This window comes from Astatotilapia calliptera, chromosome 3 (genome assembly GCF_964374335.1).
Source record: "Astatotilapia calliptera chromosome 3, fAstCal68.1, whole genome shotgun sequence".
Taxonomy (NCBI): domain Eukaryota; kingdom Metazoa; phylum Chordata; class Actinopteri; order Cichliformes; family Cichlidae; genus Astatotilapia; species Astatotilapia calliptera.
This window is the reverse complement of record NC_137424.1, coordinates 51,879,778-51,898,558: the sequence shown is the minus strand read 5'-3', so window position 1 is coordinate 51,898,558 and position 18,781 is coordinate 51,879,778. Positions and strand designations below refer to the sequence as shown.

The window sequence follows — 18,781 nt, the reverse complement described above, 5'->3', positions numbered from 1 at the left end:
AGCAGCTACATTGTCAGGAACAGCACCTACCAACAGATATCCTCAACAGCTCACCTCACTATCATAACCGAGCAATATTATTGTCAAATGTTGATGTTATTCACCTACAAAAACTCCTGGCTGTCCGTTGCTGTCATGGGGTGCGGAGGGTTAAATAGCAGCGCACATCTGAAAATAGCTTAACATACTCATGGTCCCTTTGTGGTTAAAGGCTAATTACATAAAGCACTTTTATACTGTTAATAAAATCCTGATCTCACATTAAGTACCTTAGAAGGGTTTTTAATAACTTTCAAAAGTGTCATTAGTTTGTTGTTGACTTCACAGTGACGGTTGCAGTAAAGACGCGCAAAATGTGTTCGTATTTCTCATCCCTGTCTTTAAAACACAGTAAACAAGTAACATTGCATTATCTTGAACAGTGATCTCAGTTTTATCTCTTAAAAAATAAATCAATAGTTAGAAAATTTCTGTCTTGAACTGAGTCTGAGAAATTTGTCGATGAATCATACCACAAAGATTAGATTATTGTCATGCTCGGTTTGCTGGATTATCAAAGTCATCACAACACCAGCTCTGAAATTTGACTGTATCACCTCAGTACCGAAGGCACTTCACTGGATCTCAGGTCAACACCTTTAACATCCTTCTATTAGTTTATAGAACCTATCAGGGCATTGGCGGCAGGTCTTTCAGTTACTGTGGTCCCCTTCTTTGGAACAATTACATCTGTACATACACTCACTATAGTGTATGGGTGTGTGTACTTTGTCTTTGACGTGTAATTTTGCTGTTTTTACTGCCTTAAGGCATCGTAAACCTACAGTTTTTTATGGTTTTATTTTCTGTGTTAAGGACATCGAATTTGCCGTCTAAGTCTAATTGTCATTACCATTCAGTAGCATCGAAAGCACACTGTGTCAAGTTCAAACAGTTCATTGGGTGCAGTTGATAGCGATTTCCAGCGATAAACTCCAACTGACTGACATCATGTAATAAGAAGAGAAAAGAAGTCAATAGTCTGTCTGCTGTTATTTCATAACTTGATGGGTGCATCCAGTTTGGCGGGTTATAAATAGGCATCTAATGTTAATATTCAGCAGTCAAAGTGCTTAAATGCAATGCCCCAAGCCTCTTGGATGAAATTAAAACTGTCATAGAGTCACCTACGAGTCGAACTGTTACTGACCCTTGCTTGCCTCTCAAAGATTTCAGCTAGATGGTGATAGCCTCTGGGTCTGTTTATGTTATTTAAAGACATGCTGCCAAAACGGTCTGAATTGCACTTTGGCAAAATAATGACTTAAGTGTCAAATTGTGCTGGGAATTTCCCCCTAAACTTGTTTTCTGCACCCTGTTGAAGTGCCGAGGTTCAGCCTAAGGGTGCACAATACTGATCAGCGGCAATCAGTTAATCTAATATGATTATGTCTGACTAACAACCTTCAAGAAACTACAGGCTTTTGTGGCCACGAAGGTCAGGAGGCAGTCAAACTCAAAGGACTTCTATGAAGTTATTAGTTTAAAATGCTACATTTGATTCCTACACATATAATCAGAGATCAGTTACATTAGTTTAAAAAAAATAAAACTGTATGGCTCGGACTTCAATATGTTTTGTACAGCTCCCCTCTGATTGCACTAAGATTGTTAAATTAGTAAGTTTTTGTGGCGACATTTAACTACGTCAGCTGAGTGTTTTGGGATATCGAGCCTTTCTCATAAATGTGGTCATTTTAGGCATTTTAGACACTGTGAACAACTTACAGTAAACTCTGCTTTTTTTAATACTCCAAATATGTAATACGTAAAATTAAAAATGCCCGAACAGCTGTGCTGGAGCTCAGGATATACACTTATGGCCACTTTATTAGGGAGAAGCAATTCAATGCATTTAGGCATGTAAATATGGTTGAGATGACCTGCCAGAGGTCAAACTGAGCATCGGAATTGGGATGAAAGGTGATTTAAGTCAATGTGGCATGGTTGTTGGAGCCAGACAGGCTGGTCTGAGTATTTCAAAAAATGCTGATCTGCTTGGATTTTCCCACACAATCAACTCTGAGGTTTACCAAGGAGAAACTATCCAGTGAGCACCACTTCTCTGGGTGAAAATACCTTGCTGATACCAGCGTTGTTTTGAAAACTAGTTAATGCATTTACTATTTTTATTGTTATTTATTTATGACTACTGTAATACACAGACACTCTCTGTGGGCTTGTAATGATGCAGTGAGTTTTCTTCTTCACTCACTATGTGTTTATATAGCTCATCATCAGGCATGTGGAGGAGTGCGGGGTGCGGAAGGGGTTTGGGCATCTTGGGCATTTTTTGCTGCCTTGGATGAGTGACAAAACGTTTCTCCCACTGAAAACGCTACGACCAGATGAACCTTTTGGGGTATATAGGCACATAGGACAGTCTGTTAAAAACAGCTTATCTTTTTTGAACCCATGAGGTCGTTGTGGCATTTATGGATCAGTGTTGGTGCTGAAATGGGGAGAAGGTTTGATGTTTAGACTTTGTTTTTGTGGGGAAATTTTTACAAGGAATTACCTTAAGGGGGACTCATCACCCTGAAACATGCAGATGTATGCAGCAGGTTTGGGTTTAGACTGTCTTACAGCCTGCTTTACGTGGCCTTATATCTCAAGATGCAGGAAGGTTCCATTAGCTTGTATTATGGGTGCTCTTCCTACAGGAGAATAGCAAAGAAAGTGAACTGCAATTAGCTATCCATACATACATACATACATCGATACATACATTTTCTTATACCTGTTCAAAGCTGGATTGTGGTGGCAGCCATTCTTTCCAGTTCCTCCTGTGGGATCCCAAGGCCCTCCTAAGCCAGATGAGATGAAAGTTGGTTCTGGATCTACCTCGGTGTTCCCTGAAAACCTCAAAAGGAAGACACCAGTTTGCAATACCAAGGGTCAAAATGCCCAGGCCCCTCTTTTTGCCTTACATCCAGCCCACCCCAGTGCCTGCTCCTATGGGCGATGGGCCCACAAAGTGGCAGATGTTATTTTTCTGGCTTATTTCAAGCTGCATGTGTCAAGGCACAGCCACCAGACTGTTGCTGATGAGCTCCCTTCTTAGGACTGATTTACCTTAGTCCCCTTGCCCCCTAGCAGGGACTATTGTTTGGTAGGGTGCTGTACTACAGTACATCCAAAAAGTGTTGAACCTGCCACTGAAATACAATTTACGACTTTATTAACTCACTTATAATGCAAACTCACGTGCAACCATAGCTGTTCTCCTCTTGTAGCGGTCTACTAAAAGCACCACTGCAGGAGTACGTGACTGTTAAAAATCCACTTTTGTTCATCATTAAATTGCAGAAGATAAGCTGCAAGATAAGTAGGTAAAACTCCTTTGACACATGCTGACTATATTGAGCAGCTGCATCAAAGCTGCTCAATATGGCTATGACAGTTAAGTTGCCTAATTCACAAGGGGCATAAAGCCCTTCACGTCATTCGGTGAGAATGTGAGAAAAGGTTCAGGAGTTGATGGAGCGGGTTTAGCTGTTACACCATGAAACTGTGACATTTAGGTGATGGGACGCTTCCTACTGCAGCCTGTAATTCTACACAAGCCCTGGATGTTTGGGGAGGAACGGCCACTAATTCCCCGCTGACTGACAACGCCTCCACAGTGAGGCCTGGAGGAGCAGAGAGGTATGATGTGTGTATGTGGATGATGAGAGTCAGGCCAGTGGACCAAGCAGGGGGTATTTCAACACCAGCATGTGACCCGCTAAGGTTTCATCACAGATGGACGACGCTTTGGGCTCACTGGGGATGTAGACGGGTGCTAAAGTTTCAAAACAACCCAGTGTGTGTGTGCGTTTCAGTGCATATGCGCCTATGAGAATGATATAGAGCAAAGTTTTGGAGTTCACTTGAGCCCGACTGGATCCTATGTCTCATGTACATGGCTTTAAAGCTATTAGAGAAGCTATTAGCATCAGTCAGTTTACCAAAAGCCCTTGGAATCCCAACTGCTAACCCCTCACACAAGTGACGCAAGTACACTCAAACACACACACAGATACTTTCTCTAATGAGAGACGATGCGTCAGAGCTTCATTTAAATGCACCTCATTTCTGTGTCACTTGGCGGGACCTCGGTGGGATGCCTGACCTCGTTGACGCTCAACAACAGCATTCATCTTTAAAGGTGGCTCCATCGACAGCCTCGGCTTTCCCTCCTCTTCATGTCCTCAAATGTTTCCTATTTAGGCAGCAGTAAGAAGGCTTTCCAGGTATCCATGTAATTACAAAGGATATTATCTTACCACGTGCAGTTCTCAGGAATTTCACTAATGGCTCCACTTGCAAACATCAGCGTTGCCATCTTTTATGAATGAACTTAGTCGCTGCCTGAGAAACTGACATTTTGGTTTTCAGTCTTGAAGCTAATCTAATATTTTGCTTCTGCACATGAGCTCAGTGTTAGAAGAGTCTGGCCTTTCTCACATGATGCATTCATACTACTAGATATACTCGATACTTGGTGGTTTAGGCGAGAGAGCTGCATGGGTAGAACATGACGTCCACTCACTAGCTGTGAATTCAGCAAATTGTTCGCTGGTACTTTTCTTACATGATCTCAGTCACAAGGACTTCGGACCATGGAGCTGACGGGTTAAAGAGCTGAGTCAGACTATTCTCAATCTATGAAACAAATGTTTTCTGATTTTTTTTTTTTAAGAAGAAGAGGATGATATCAAGACTTTTTTCTCTATTTCTATAACAAAACTACAATAAACAGGCTATAAAACAAAACCTATACACAACATAAGATAGAGAAAAGCAAAGGAATATGGAAACTCAGCCAACAGGGATCACCTGAATACAGGATTTCAATAATTTCAGCAAAATTCAAACAGGCTTGCATGCAAAGTAATAATAAATAACAACGACGCTGACAGCCTCATACACCAAAGAGACGAATAACAAAACCTAAACATAAAACATTCTTACGATACAGAAGAAACAGCAGCCAGTGAAACCTCAAAACACAGGGCCCATGACAGGAAGAGCTGGGACCAACAATCTTGAACACACGCACACACACGCACACACACACACACACACACGCACACACACGCACGCACACGCACACACACACACGCACACACACGCACACACACACACACACGCACACGCACACACGCACGCACGCACGCACGCGCACGCACACACACACGCACGCACACACACACACGCACACACACGCACACGTATTTAGCGTATGTATCTTTTAAGCTAGTCTTCTTTTCTCAGCAGTAGCTGAAAGGCTTCCTTTGTGTAGCATGTCTAGAGGAAATCTGTAAATTGTAGCTGGAAAAAAAACACAACCTCACTCACACTTTCTCAAAACGGGCACTTCTCTGTTACAATTCGATCGTATTAACAGCTTGTTTTGTTCTTTGTTTTGTCAGCTGTTACCATTCACACTAATCACAAAACATCAGACGTGCTGCACTTTTACCCGCAGTGTGGATTTAGTTCACTGAAGTAATTAATACAGGACATTAAACCTGAATTCGTGGTTGTTAAGATTGTTGTTAAGATCGTCACATTCTGTGAATATAAACTGTGAGCTTACATTGATGTAATGTGTAAATCCTGTAGGTGAGCACGTTTAGCTGCTGCACTTGTCCTGAGAGAAGCGCTCTCTGAGCAGAGCTTCAGCCTCCTGCTTTAAGGCCACTTTGGCAGGACACCTCAGCCTTTGAGAGCAGGGAACTTTTAATCGGTTTTTTGGTAATGGGATGGCCTCTCAAAGCACCAGGGAGTCTCCCAGCTACCACCAGGCGTTTGACACAGCAGTGCTTTGTCTTTGATTGTGCGTCCCAAACCTGCCTTTGTAAAAAGATAAAAAGATCAGTGTGCTTTTCCGAGAAGCAGCAGTGGCTCTAAAAGGCTTAGGGAGCTGAGACACACAGACCACCTCAACTCACCTCCGATCCTCTCTCGTTCTATAGCTCAGCCAGAGAGAATCAGGAAGTAGATTAGTCATGACAGCTTAAAGCCTAAAATGGCTTATGAAAACAAAACAATAGCTGGAGTTACCGCTTGGAAAAAAAAGAAGAGAAGAAGAAACCCTCTGAGTTATTTATCAGCTTAATTTACATATAGTAATATTCTGTTTGCACAGATATAAGTCAGAGAATTATTTAATGTGTTTTCTCTTTGAGTGCACACCTGTAAATCTGCATTATTATCACAGAAACTGCTTAATGATGTGAGTACTTGAAGTAATGTGTTGGTGGGATTTTATCATATTTATCTATTCATGTGTTTTGTCTTTCAAGACATGTCTGATTCAGTTAATACAGCTTAATGCACATGACTGAAACACATTGCATTTAATATACATATATGAATCATCATACTCAGGTTTCAGAGCCCATCACAGCACAGAAACAGCTTATTTTTCTTATGGCCTCTGACAGTGGACTCATCTCTGTGCTTGTCCTGCTAGACCTCAGTGCAGCATTCGATACTGTCGACCATAATATCCTATAAGAGCGATCAGAGCATGCTGTAGGCATCACAGGTACTGCGCTGCAGTGGTTTGTATCATATCTATCTAACAGACTACAATTTGTTCATGTAAATGGAGAGTCTTGTTCACACACTAATTCAAGGTCTTAAATAATCAGGCCCCATCTTATCTTAATGACCTTGTAGTACCATATCACCCTATTAGAGCACTTCGCTCTCGCTCTGCAGGCCTACTTGTTGTTCCTAGAGTATTTAAAAGTAGAATGGGGGGGAGAGCCTTCAGTTTTCAGGCCCCTCTTCTGTGGAACCAGCTTCCAGTTTGGATTCAGGAGACAGACACTATCTCTACTTTCAAGATTAAAACTTTTCTTTTTGCTAAAGCATATAGTTAGGGCTGGACCAGGTGACCCTGAATCCTCCCTTAGTTATGCTGCAATAGGTGTAGGCTGCCGGGGGATTCCCATGATGCCTTGGGTGTTTTTTCTTCAGTCGCCTTTCTCACTCACTATGTCCTAATACAGCTCTCTGCTTTTATTATTATTATTAATCTCTGGCTCTCTTTCACAGCATGTCTTTTATCCTTCCTCCCCCAACCCCCAACCGGTGTTGGTAGATGGCTGCCCCTCCCTGAGCCTGGTTCTGCTGGAGGTTTCTTTTCTTCCTGTTAAAAGAGAGTTTTTCTTACCCACTTTTGTTTTTTAATGTTTTTTATGTATGTCTCTGCATTTCTGAAACTTGACGAGATTTGTTTTAACAGCAGACACCTTGTGTGTAGGTTAGAGGACCTGCTCATTTCTTCATTGACATTACACAGCATAACGCAGACATTGTGGCAGCCGAGGTGCACATACAGCAGTAGTTTACACAAGTCTGTCTGTAAATTAATGCTGCCATCTGCTGCTCATATATGGAAACTCTTACGTTTCAGCTGCCACATACTGTACCTTGACTTAACACTATTAACATTAATTCATTTTTGAAACGGCCACTCACCAAACACTATAACAGTGAGTTTGACAGTCCAGTGGAATTTGAATAGGAAATAACTGTAGGCAGAGGCCACACTTAGCAATGTTTATTTTCTGAGTTAGGGCAAACTGTAATATGACAAATGGATTATTTTACATAGTACCTAGTCGAGTGGCAGCTGAAGTCATGTTATTATGGAGGTATTCCACCCAAGACAACTGGGAACTCCAGAAAGAGGGGTTAGTTAGAGCAGCTTCAAGCTCCTGGTTAAACCTGTTTGATCATTAGATTACGGATGGAAGCCTGAGTCAAGGTTTACTTCAGCTCCTAAAGCTGAGCAGAGCGCATCAGAAAAAGAGTCCTTTGACATAGACTATATTATTTTGAAACAAAATGGAGACAAAACACCTGTACTACCACTGCTTCTTCTACTGCTTCAGAGGCATTGGAAATTTTTTTCCTTTGTTAATTATGTGGCCTGACCTACAGAACCCATCTATGATGGTGTGAACGACTTTTTACGCTGGAATGGACAGTAACAAGAGTTATATGTGAGAATAGTTCATTAGGAACCAACAAGGGCTGGAGGAGTTCTGCGAGGGGTCGGAGTTGCTGTTGCTTCTGGCGCAGAATAAACAGACTGCAATATATTCCTTTGCATCTTTGCCTGAGAAGACAAACAACCTAAAGCTGACCCAGCTACCAAGTATACATTGCAAATTTGCGCTAACCGTCACTCTATAGCCAGCTTTGCTTTGTATTCAGGGATTTTCAAAGTGACCTACACAAACTATAGCAACTAGCTGTAAAGGAAATATAATTTCTCTGTGTTGTCCACTATTTAAGAACAGTGATTAACAGCACATTCTTCTTTTGTGGCTTCTGTAAAACTCTTTAACGGATTCTGGCAGAATCATTCATTGTATGCATCAATATATTGTAGTATGAGGAGGAGAATTTCCAGGTCTGTGCAGTAATGCTTCCATCTGCAGGTCACATCCAGAAGCTCTTAGGATCAGCTGGGAGTTAAGATCAGCTCTCAGCTCTCAAATCCACACATAGATTAAGCGTATTCCCACATCTAAAAGAAACTACTGTGTCAAAACACTTTTTAGTCTAAGGCTAGGCCAAACAGAGTCCTAAACTTCAAAGTGAAATTAGGCGAGATCTTGTATTTCTCTAAATGTCAGAGTCACTTTTTCCTTTACTTTAAAATTACCATGATATGAGTAGATTTTGGGTGGCATGGTAGTTGGCACTGCTGCCTCACAGCAAGAAGGTCTTGAGCTCAATTCCACTATCAGGCCCGGGTCTTTCTGTATGGAGTTTGCATGTTCTCCCGGAGTTTGTGGAGTCTCTCGGGGTACTCTGGCTTCCTCCTGCAGTCCAAAGACATGAAGTTGGTGGGGATTGGTTAACCTGGCAACCTGTACAGGGTGTACCCTGCCACTCACCCTAAGACATCTGTGACAGACGTCAGATATATATATTATATATATATATATATATATAGATATATATATAGATATATTGCCGACATGTGGCCAACAGTAATGTTTTAATGTTCTTCATTATTAAACATTCGCACATAAATAAGTGACGTCATATTCAGTACTTACTTTTGACAGGTCACTCTTCGGCCACTCCTTTCTGCCATATTTTGCAGCAAAATTATCCACACCCACCGCACTATGAATTGTGGGATATATGGGACCACGAAGCGTGCACCGGACCATGCTTGATATTTGGGGAAATCGAAGGCGCATTTGGAGTATGCATTTGAAGTACACATCGAATTGGGACAGCCGTCGTCGCGTGGTGGTGACGTAATCGCACTCAAAATGCGTACTTCAAACGTGCGGTCTCTTAATTGGGACACAGCCATAATGTCAGAGACGCTATAGAACAGTGGTTGGCAACTCCAGGCCTCAAGGGCCAGTGTCCTGCAGGTTTTATATATCACCCTGGGTCAGCACACCTGAATCAAATGATTAGTTCATTACCAGGCCTCTGGAGAACTTCAAGACATGTTGAGGAGGTAATATAGCCATTTGAATCAGCTGTGTTGGATCAAGGACACATCTAAGGCTACGTTCACACTGCAGGTGAAAGCGCATGAAATACGATTTTTTTTTTTACCCTATTCGACCCATATCCGATCATGGTATGGCAGTGCCCTCGAGGCCTGGAGTTGCGCACCCCTGCTATCCGGTCATTAAGTCTGACGTCACTAGCCGTGTCTGGCCCTAAACTCCGCTGCAGGTCCATATATCAAACGATCACTATGGCATTACTGAGAGTTGAAAAACTGTCTAAAGTCTTTCATCTTTAATAAAATGATCAGCGTTCTTCTCTACCAGGTGTAACAATTGAGTTTAGCATCCAGGCATCCATGAAAACGGAATTTATGACATTTAACGGAGTTAGAAGTTAGCAGGGAGTTAGCTCGCTAGCTTCTATCTAAATACAATATAGCATGTCCTGACTGCGGGGTTTTGGAAACAAATTAAAACGTACAGCTCTGTTATCACTTCCAACATAAATGAAGACAGAAAACTAAACAGCAGTGACGTTTGTAGGGTTACTGAAGTTGGGCTAGCTGGTATATAATGATGTGCTACGTGACCGCTAGCGACACAGCTATGTTAGCATAATATAAACAAGCTAACTTTTTTTCCACTCGATAAAAGTTAACGTGAGTGTTCTCAGTGGTCAGGAACAAATGTAATCGCATGGCAGGATGCTGTAAAAGGACCAAACTTCAGCCAGGAGAACAACTGAGATAATCCATCCACAATACGAGGTTAGTCATTCATATACTGCTGCATGGGCTGGGCTGTAGTTACAGCCTAAGGTTTTAAAAACTGAGCTTAAATAAATGATTAGCGGTAATAAAAGCCGAGGGAGGTAAACAGTGATCACTGACTGTTTTAGGAGCTTTTTGAGATCAAATAGAAGAAAATACATAACATTAAACATGTTAACAACACAAAAGCCATATTAAACGCAGACTACTTTAGGCCTGGAAGTAGGATTCGTCGCGTCATCACTGAACAACCGGATAGAAGGACAGGACACCTGCCCTGGGATCCACATATACTCCTATGCAGCAGATTTAACAGACACACTGCTGTTTGTAGATTACAGCTCAGCATTCAATACCATCGTTCCCTCGAAGCTGGACAGGAAACTGCAGGATCTAGGACTGAGCAGCTCCCTCTGCAGCTGGATCCTTAGCTTCCTGTCTGACAGACGCCAAGTGGTCAGACTGGGCAGCATCACCTCATCCCCCATCACACTGAACACTGGTGCTCCACAGGGATGTGTACTGAGCCCTCTCCTATACTCACTCTACACCTACGACTGCACGGCCACTAACAACTCCAACATCATTGTGAAGTTTGCGGACGACACTACAGTGGTGGGTCTTATCACCAATGGTGATGAGACGGCTTACAGGGAGGAGGTCAGCGCCCTGACCCACTGGTGTCAAGACAACCATCTCACCCTCAACATCGCAAAGACAAAGGAGTTGATAGTGGACTTCCGGAGGTGCAGAGAAGTACACACCCCCATCACCATCAACGGCGCTGCTGTGGAGAGAGTGAGCAGCTTCCACTTCCTTGGGGTACATCTGGCTGAGGATCTTACGTGGTCAGTACACACAAACAAAACAGTGAAGAAGGCGCAGCAGCGCCTCTTCTTTCTCAGGAGATTGAAAAGATTTGGCTCGAGCCCCTGCATCCTCAGGACCTTCTATCACTGTGCCATTGAGAGCATCCTCACTGGATGCATCACCACCTGGTACGGCAACAGCACCGCCTACAACTGCAAAGCTCTCCAGAGAGTAGTGCGGTGCTCTGAACGGATAATTGGAGGTGAGCTTCCCTCCCTCCAAGACATCTACAGGAAGCGCTGCCTGAGGAAAGCGGGGAGGATCATCAAGGACTCCAGTCACCCCAGCCATAAACTGTTCAGACTGCTTCCATCAGGAAGGAGGTTCTGCAGCATCCGGTCCCGTACCAGCAGACTGAGAGACAGCTTTTTCCATCAGGCCATCAGACTGCTGAACACGTCATAGACACCTCAGCTTCACTACTGGAACTTCAACATTATGCACTCCATACTGTACAGTAACGCCACTGTTTTGCACATGTCTCAACTCTGTATATTTTTATAATTTTTTTTATTGTTTACTCTATTAAATTTGTAAAATATGTATACACACACACACACACACACACACACACACACGCAGAAAAACATATTTAGTATACACATCCAGAAATGCATATACTGTATGCATATATATATATTGTACATATATTTATTAGTTTCAGATGTAGCCATTCTTGTATTTTGCTTGTTTACATTATTGTATTTTGCACAACTCTGTTGCTTGTGAAGCTCGCACACAAGAATTTCACTCACATGTGCTGTACCAATGTACCTGCACATGTGATGTGACAATAAAAGTGATTTGATTTGATTTGATTTAGTACTGTGTGTAAAATGCCATCAAAAAGTCAATTAAGTTTTATTCTTTCTCACCTGTCTTTCTATCTCCTTTCACTTTTTAAAGGTTGCCATGTTAGAAAAAATATCTTGCCCTGCCATGCTGTTTATTGATGTGGCAAATGAATGGTTTATGAAAATATATCTAAATCTGTCATCAGTAATCAGTAATGATCATGTCTCACCTCTAGTCTTCTCTGTCTTAATTTCAGGTTTTCACCATGTGTTGTAGATGGTTCAGGAGGTTAACTCAACCAAGCAGTCTACTTTCGGGTACTGTTTAGAATACCAGAATAGGGAGGATGGTGTAGGTTTAAGTTTATTAGACTGATACTGTGAAATGCACTTCACACACGCACAGTTCTTTGTCGCCAGAGCGCAGACATAACGGCCCGTTTTTAACGGGCTGGGGAAACGTGGAATAAAACACGAGGGGAAACAAGGCACAGGAACTCAGATCTATATGACTACAGATACACAGAGGGAGACACAGGAGCAAAGACACAGGAAATCTAACAACCAAAAAATAAACATAAAAACCTAGTGATTCAGACTAAACTTTAAAGTAACAAGGTGGACTCAAACCATAATACAAAAGGACAAAACACAAGAAACTGAAACCGCTGGGTCATAAGACCCAGGATCATGACACATGTCATATCTGTGGTCATCACAAGTGTTACAAACACAATAACGAATCAATAAAATGTGGCATGTCCTGATTTAATACATGGATGGCCTGACTGAGGGTAGAAGCTCCTCTTCAGCCTCTCTGTTCTTGCCCAGATGGTGGGGAACCTTCTGCAGATGGTGTAGAAACTGGACCGGTTTATTGCTGGGGTGGAAAGGGTCCTTTAGTATCTGAGCTGGGTTATCTTTTGGTGTAAATGTCCGGTAGGGAGGGGAGAGCAGCCCTGCAGCAGCGTTCTGCTGTACAGATCACTCTCTGAAGAGCTTTTTTGTCCTAGACACAGCTGTTCCCAAACCAGGATGCGACGTTCTGTGTGAGGATGCTCTCTACAGTGCCTGTATAGAAAGTCCTGAGGATCACTGGAGAGACCCTGAACTTCCTCAGTTGTCATAGGTGGTATAAGCACTGCCACAAATTCCTTTTTAACATTCAATAATTATTGTTAAACATGATTTTTTTCTAAGAATGTACAACTGATTTTATATTATTATGGGTGTACTGAACGCATCATTACAGTTTTCTTAAAATGCTTAAAAAGTGAAAGGAAGAAGTAAAAAATGATTGAGAAAAGAAATGATTGAGAAAGTTCATGAATGATTCATACAGTGTGACAGAAAACCTCACAGTATAAACCGTACAAAACTAATCTCACATTTTGATTAATAATACATGTGCAAACACTGGCATTCATTATGACTGATGCTACTGATTTCTAGTTCCTGTGCACAAAGAAATCTATCAGATTTTAATCAATATTTCATGTTTCCCCGTGACACTTGGCTTAAGATGATGGCATTTGATCAGTGAGTAAAGGAAAGAACAAGATGGGTTCACAAACCAATGAAGACGGTCTACTTTATCTCATTAAATGTAGCAGTGTTGTCAGCCCAAAAACTCTTCCAAATCCACAGTCCAGCATAGAGCGGCTTAGTGAATGTGGTCTGGACTCTGTGGAGGAGGGCCATGGTGTCAGAGACGCTGTAGAAAGAAAGAACACCTGCTCTGGGATCCACGTACACTCCTACTTTGGAGGACAGAGGGCCTGAGATGGAAGTTGTGATTTTATTGTGTCTGAATTTGTAGCAGTCACCGTAACACTCTAATGCCCAGGATTTATTGTTACTTCCAAAATCACTTTGATCCAGTTTATTTTTATTCTTGTACGTCACGGCTACTGAAAGGCCTTTCCCTTTCATCTCCACTTCCCAGTAACAAGGTCCAATCAGACTCTCCTTACTCAGGACCTGCTGGTAGTTGGAAAACCTGTCCCTTTTTTTATATCCAGGATAGATATTTGGATTTGGAGCACTGTCTGATACGGTTCTGTTCTGATTAGACAGGAAGAGATTTTTGTGGACTGTATCTGGGTCGATCGTCAGTTGACATGAATGTTTTAAAAAGTCATCTCTGGTCTTAGGTTCAAATTGTGGCAATAAAACATCCACTGATCTCACTGTCAGAGTGATCTTCCTCCATTCCTCACTTAGAAATGCTTTGAGATTTTCTCTGGCTTCTAACATTGCTGTTTGCAGATCCTCAAAGTACTTAACTTGACACATTTTAAAGCTTGGTGAATCTGTATATTCACTGAGTTTTGACATCATGGAGTAACTTAGTAGAAATTCGGTGTGGTCCTCTGTGCCTGAAAGCTGCTTCAGCTCCTCTTCTTTCCTCCTCAGCTCAGTGATCTCCTGCTCCAGATTATTCTGAAGCTCCATGACTCGACTCTCTTCAGTTTCCTGCTGGGATTTGATCTGCTGCTTTAGATTTGAGCCTTTTTCTTTAATGTAACTCAACAGCTCATCGATGATGGCATCACTGTCTTCAATTGTTTTATCAGCAGACAGTTTGATCCCCTCCATCTCTTTCTCAAGCACTTCACCTTCCTCCATTCTGGTCTGAATTTTCTTCTGGACTTCCTGCAGATTCATCTTAAGGTCTTTCTCTTTGTCTGCCCTTTCAACTTCAACTGGAACTGTTACATGGCGTTTATGTTTGTCCAGGCAGCAGACATAACAGATACACTGCTGATCAGTAATGCAGAACATCTTCATCACCTCATTATGAGTTGAACAGATGTTCCCTTTCAGCCTGTTCGATGGTTTGACCAGCTTGTGTTTGTCAAAGGCAGAGGAGTCATAGTGAGGCTGGAGGTGTTGCTCACAGTAAGAAACCAAACATACCAGACAGGACTTCACTGCTTTCAGCTTCTCTTCAGTGCAGACATCACAGGAAACATCTTCAGGTCCAGCATAGCAGAGATCAGCTGAAGCAGCTTGGTGTCCAGATATCTTCAAGTCCTCTACTAACTCTGCTAACATGCTGTTTTTCTCCAGCTCAGGCCTCGATATGAAACTCTTTGTGCACTGAGGACAGCTGTAGGCTCCTTTTGGATCCTCATTATTCCATTGTCCTTTAATGCAGCTCATACAGTAGTTGTGTCCACAGGGAATAGTCACCGGCTCCTTCAGTAGATCCCGACAGACTGAACAGTGGAATTTTACTGACTTGCTTCCTTGTTGTGCCATTCTGTGTGATGAGGTGAATGCCAAATAGTTTCACTGTGAAAAGAAGACGGATGTATCAGGTCATTCCAGAAAGGCATACGTCACACTCTTAATTATCCACCCACTATCTTCTGGTTATTCAAAGTTGGTCCACAGTGACATCAGGCTATTCCAGGTTTTCGGGTCCAACTGAGGGATCCCAAAGTATTCTCAGACCACACAAGACATATAATCTCTGCAGCAGGTTCTGGCTCTACTCCAGAAAGCCCTCAAAACCATACAGCATACTTTGCAAGTTTGAACAAACTGCCTTCCCACAGGTCGGCTTCATATTCTGGGATATGCAGAGTAAGCTACACAAACTACAGCAACTAGCTGTAAAATGAATATAAACTCTCATTGTTATTCACACATTAAAAACAGAACAGCTCATTTTTTGTTGCTCCTGCTAAACTCATTAACTGATTCAAACCAGAGTGTGAAAACACTGCCAGTCATTGAGAAAACCCAGAAAAACTCTTTACCTGATTCACTTTATATTTTGCAGGTGTTTTGTTGGGCACCTCAGTAAAAGCGCAGCACCAATTTTAGAATGAACAATTCTCATATTATTCTTATATTTTTTTCCTTAGTGTGAATACTACCCGCTCCATTCTCTATGGGGGCTGAGGTCACATGAATATTAAAAAAACAGGAAATACCATTATGGGTTTGGTACATCACCCTGAGCTACGCCTAGTGAGACCCCCAACTCTCTGTGAATGGTACTCATGGCCATTGATCAGTGGTTGTTGATCAATGGTCATGAGAATTTGCATAATTATGATTAAGGAACTGACCTCCCAGCCCATTGTTCCTATAGTGGGCTGGTTTCAGTCATTATGCAAATGTACTGTTTATAAGATTTGGGGAAACCTGCAGTCAGCTGAGACTGAAGAAGTCACTTGGATGAGTGACGAAACGTTTCTCCCACAAAACGCTACGTCCAGATGAACAGAATCAACTTTTGGAGGTTTACTTTCCTGGATGATTGAGAATGCATCAAGATATTTGATTTCATGCAGAAATTAAAGCAGAGTGAAGTGATGAGTGATGGACTGCTTGTTGTAATTAAAAACAAAACAAAACACACATTTCAAAGTAAAAAAGTAGTAGCTCTTCATGGGTCTCTGATGCCAATATTTATCAAGTTAAACATAATTAAAACATTAAAAGCTTTGCATTGTCACATGATGGCCTGTGGTGGAATAAAATCAATAATTTTCAGTCCACATAAAAAGAAGAGACCATTTTTTTCAGTTTGTATAATAAATAAATGTCTCAACCTTAATGTTTCTTCTAAGTGGTGTTTTACACATTTGCCACATAAGCAGGAAGTCAGGAAGGACACCAGTGTAAAAATCAGTTAAATGAAAAATGTGGACCGACCTGTTGTGGCCACTCCTGTGACAAAGGGAGCACGCAGAAGAAGCTATCATAGATCATCTACTTGTTGCATTGACAGAAGAATCATTGAGTGTCCAAAACATTGATTTATTTATGACCGGTTACAACTTTCATTATTATCATTATGTAATAATATCATATATTATTACAAATATTTAGAAGAAACAAAAATGCTTAATAAGTGTTGTTAATCAAGTATTGCTGGCTGTTTGTCTCTGAAACAAAGGTTAGATCTGTACATTGGACCTGTGGATTAAACTTGTTTGAAATAAATAAACAACTACATAGAAGTATTTACTTACCAGAAATCATGCGTCCTGCTTTCTTCACAGGTCAGATGGGACTGACTGTGTCTGACAAATACATTCCTCGAGACTCCTCCTTTGAGACGCAGGAGTTGCCAGATTGGGCCCAGTGAAGGAAATGAACTTTAAACGCTGTTGTGTATGAGCAACAAGTATGGTACTGCATATGCAGCATTTAAACAGATTCAATACCAAAATTACACAAATAAACATTACAAACCTGAATTTACACTAAACTGATTTCTTTTGTTTCTCATATTCAGAGTAGTTGGATATTTATGTCTTGATTCAGCAACCTGTCAAACTTAGTGGTTGATTTTTATTTTGTATGGCCAGGCTGAGAGGGCGGGCAACTGTCTTATTGGTGAGCCCATCAGAGGTGTCTAGAACATGTAACATTAAACTATTAACCAGCGTTAGTCACCTGTTGTTATCGGTATAGGGTCAGAATAAATGGCCAAATATGGTGAAACCTGCTAATGTGCCATTTTAGAGATCAATCGTATTCTTACAACTGTTGTCAGGGTACCTGTGCCTGCCCGGCCAGCCCAGTGTGGCTACAAATGTTTTTGTTATTGCTTTGTCTTTTCTTTCTCTCTCTCTCTCTCGCTCTGCCTGGGTGGAGCTGAGCTCCCGCCCTTGGGCCATGCACCTGCAGCTGATCACCTGTGATTCTGAATTTCTTTGCTGGCTCTTCTTAAGGCAGGGGGGCTGAGCTACTCATTGCTGGAATATTGAGTAACTTTAGTTAGTAATACCCGACTCTGCAGAATTCAGTCGTTTCTCATGCTCGCTTCGGAGTAACCCTCGTTTCTGTGAGTAGTCCATGACCATGGACTACTGAGTGTGATTATGTGGAGGAGGAGCGGAGCGAGTGTGAAGGCTTTGTGTTTTCCAGACCCTGTGGATCCTCAAAACCCTGGTGTGTCCCCCCCTCCCCCCGTGCATATAGTGCACCCGGTGTGGATAAATAAAGAACTGTTTAAATCCCATCTCTCAGTCTGTGCCTCAGTCCGCTCCATCCCCATGACAGCTGTCCTCCTTTTCAAAACAGTAACGTAATCAGTTTGGTTGTCTCACATTTAAATGGCCATCTTTTACTTAAATCCTCCACAAAGGATATCACCTAGCTGGTTATCTACGACTTCATCTCCCAGGGCTGCTTTAATCTAAAGCTGAGCAGGAGGCTTTACAGACGTGTGCAGGAGCACTCTGTCAGAGAGTTTCTCTTTCTTTTACTGGGAATACCAAGAGACCAAATGTATGTTCTACTCTTAAATCTGCTTCAGAGGCTGTGAGACGCTTTTCTACGGCAATGAGGTGGTATGACTAACAGAATGACTGCTTTTGGAGTGAGCCAGGCCAGTAAGAACAGTCATATGCAACCAGGACCTACAGGAAGTGGTAAAGCCTGGAGAAAACCCACAGTCTGCTTTGAGCTGCTCTTGCTTCTGAAACAGATTAAACAAGCTCCAACATGCTAATTTGCATCTTTACCTGAGGAAGGACACGAGACATGTAGTTTACAAAGCAAATACTCTGACTTACCATGAGGTGGCAGCGCGGGCCCAATGGATCACCCACAAGCACACAATAAAGGACACAAAACATCTTATGAGGCTAAGTGGACTATATCTTTGGTTTTCCACATCAGACTTCTGAAAGTTCAGATGTGTAGCAAGATGGTTTTGGTTCATCCTCAGGGGAGAACTGCTGAGAAACCCCATTTGGTTTAGTGCTGTGAGAACCAAAGCGATAGATTATGGAGAAAACAAAGACCGTCTTGCTGTCCGGGAATTTAATTCCTTTGGGGGGGCTGAACA

General features: G+C 42.0%; 1 protein-coding gene across 1 annotated transcript; it reads right to left on the bottom strand.

Moving 5' to 3' along the window:
• Positions 1-12,310: 12,310 nt before the first annotated feature.
• LOC113019079 (tripartite motif-containing protein 16-like) lies at positions 12,311-17,051 on the bottom strand. The gene is made up of 2 exons (XM_026162580.2): positions 16,956-17,051; positions 12,311-15,261 (listed from the first exon to the last, which is right to left on the bottom strand). Exon 2 carries the CDS (start codon positions 15,226-15,228, stop codon positions 13,552-13,554), a length of 1,677 nt encoding a protein of 558 aa, XP_026018365.2. The 5' UTR covers positions 15,229-15,261; positions 16,956-17,051; the 3' UTR covers positions 12,311-13,551.
• Between the last annotated feature and the right edge of the window lie 1,730 nt (positions 17,052-18,781).

Bases quoted from the DNA above. Each gene is read 5' to 3' on its own strand.
- LOC113019079 (XM_026162580.2), bottom strand. From the start codon at position 15,228: ATGGCACAACAAGGAAGCAAGTCAGTAAAATTCCACTGTTCAGTCTGT.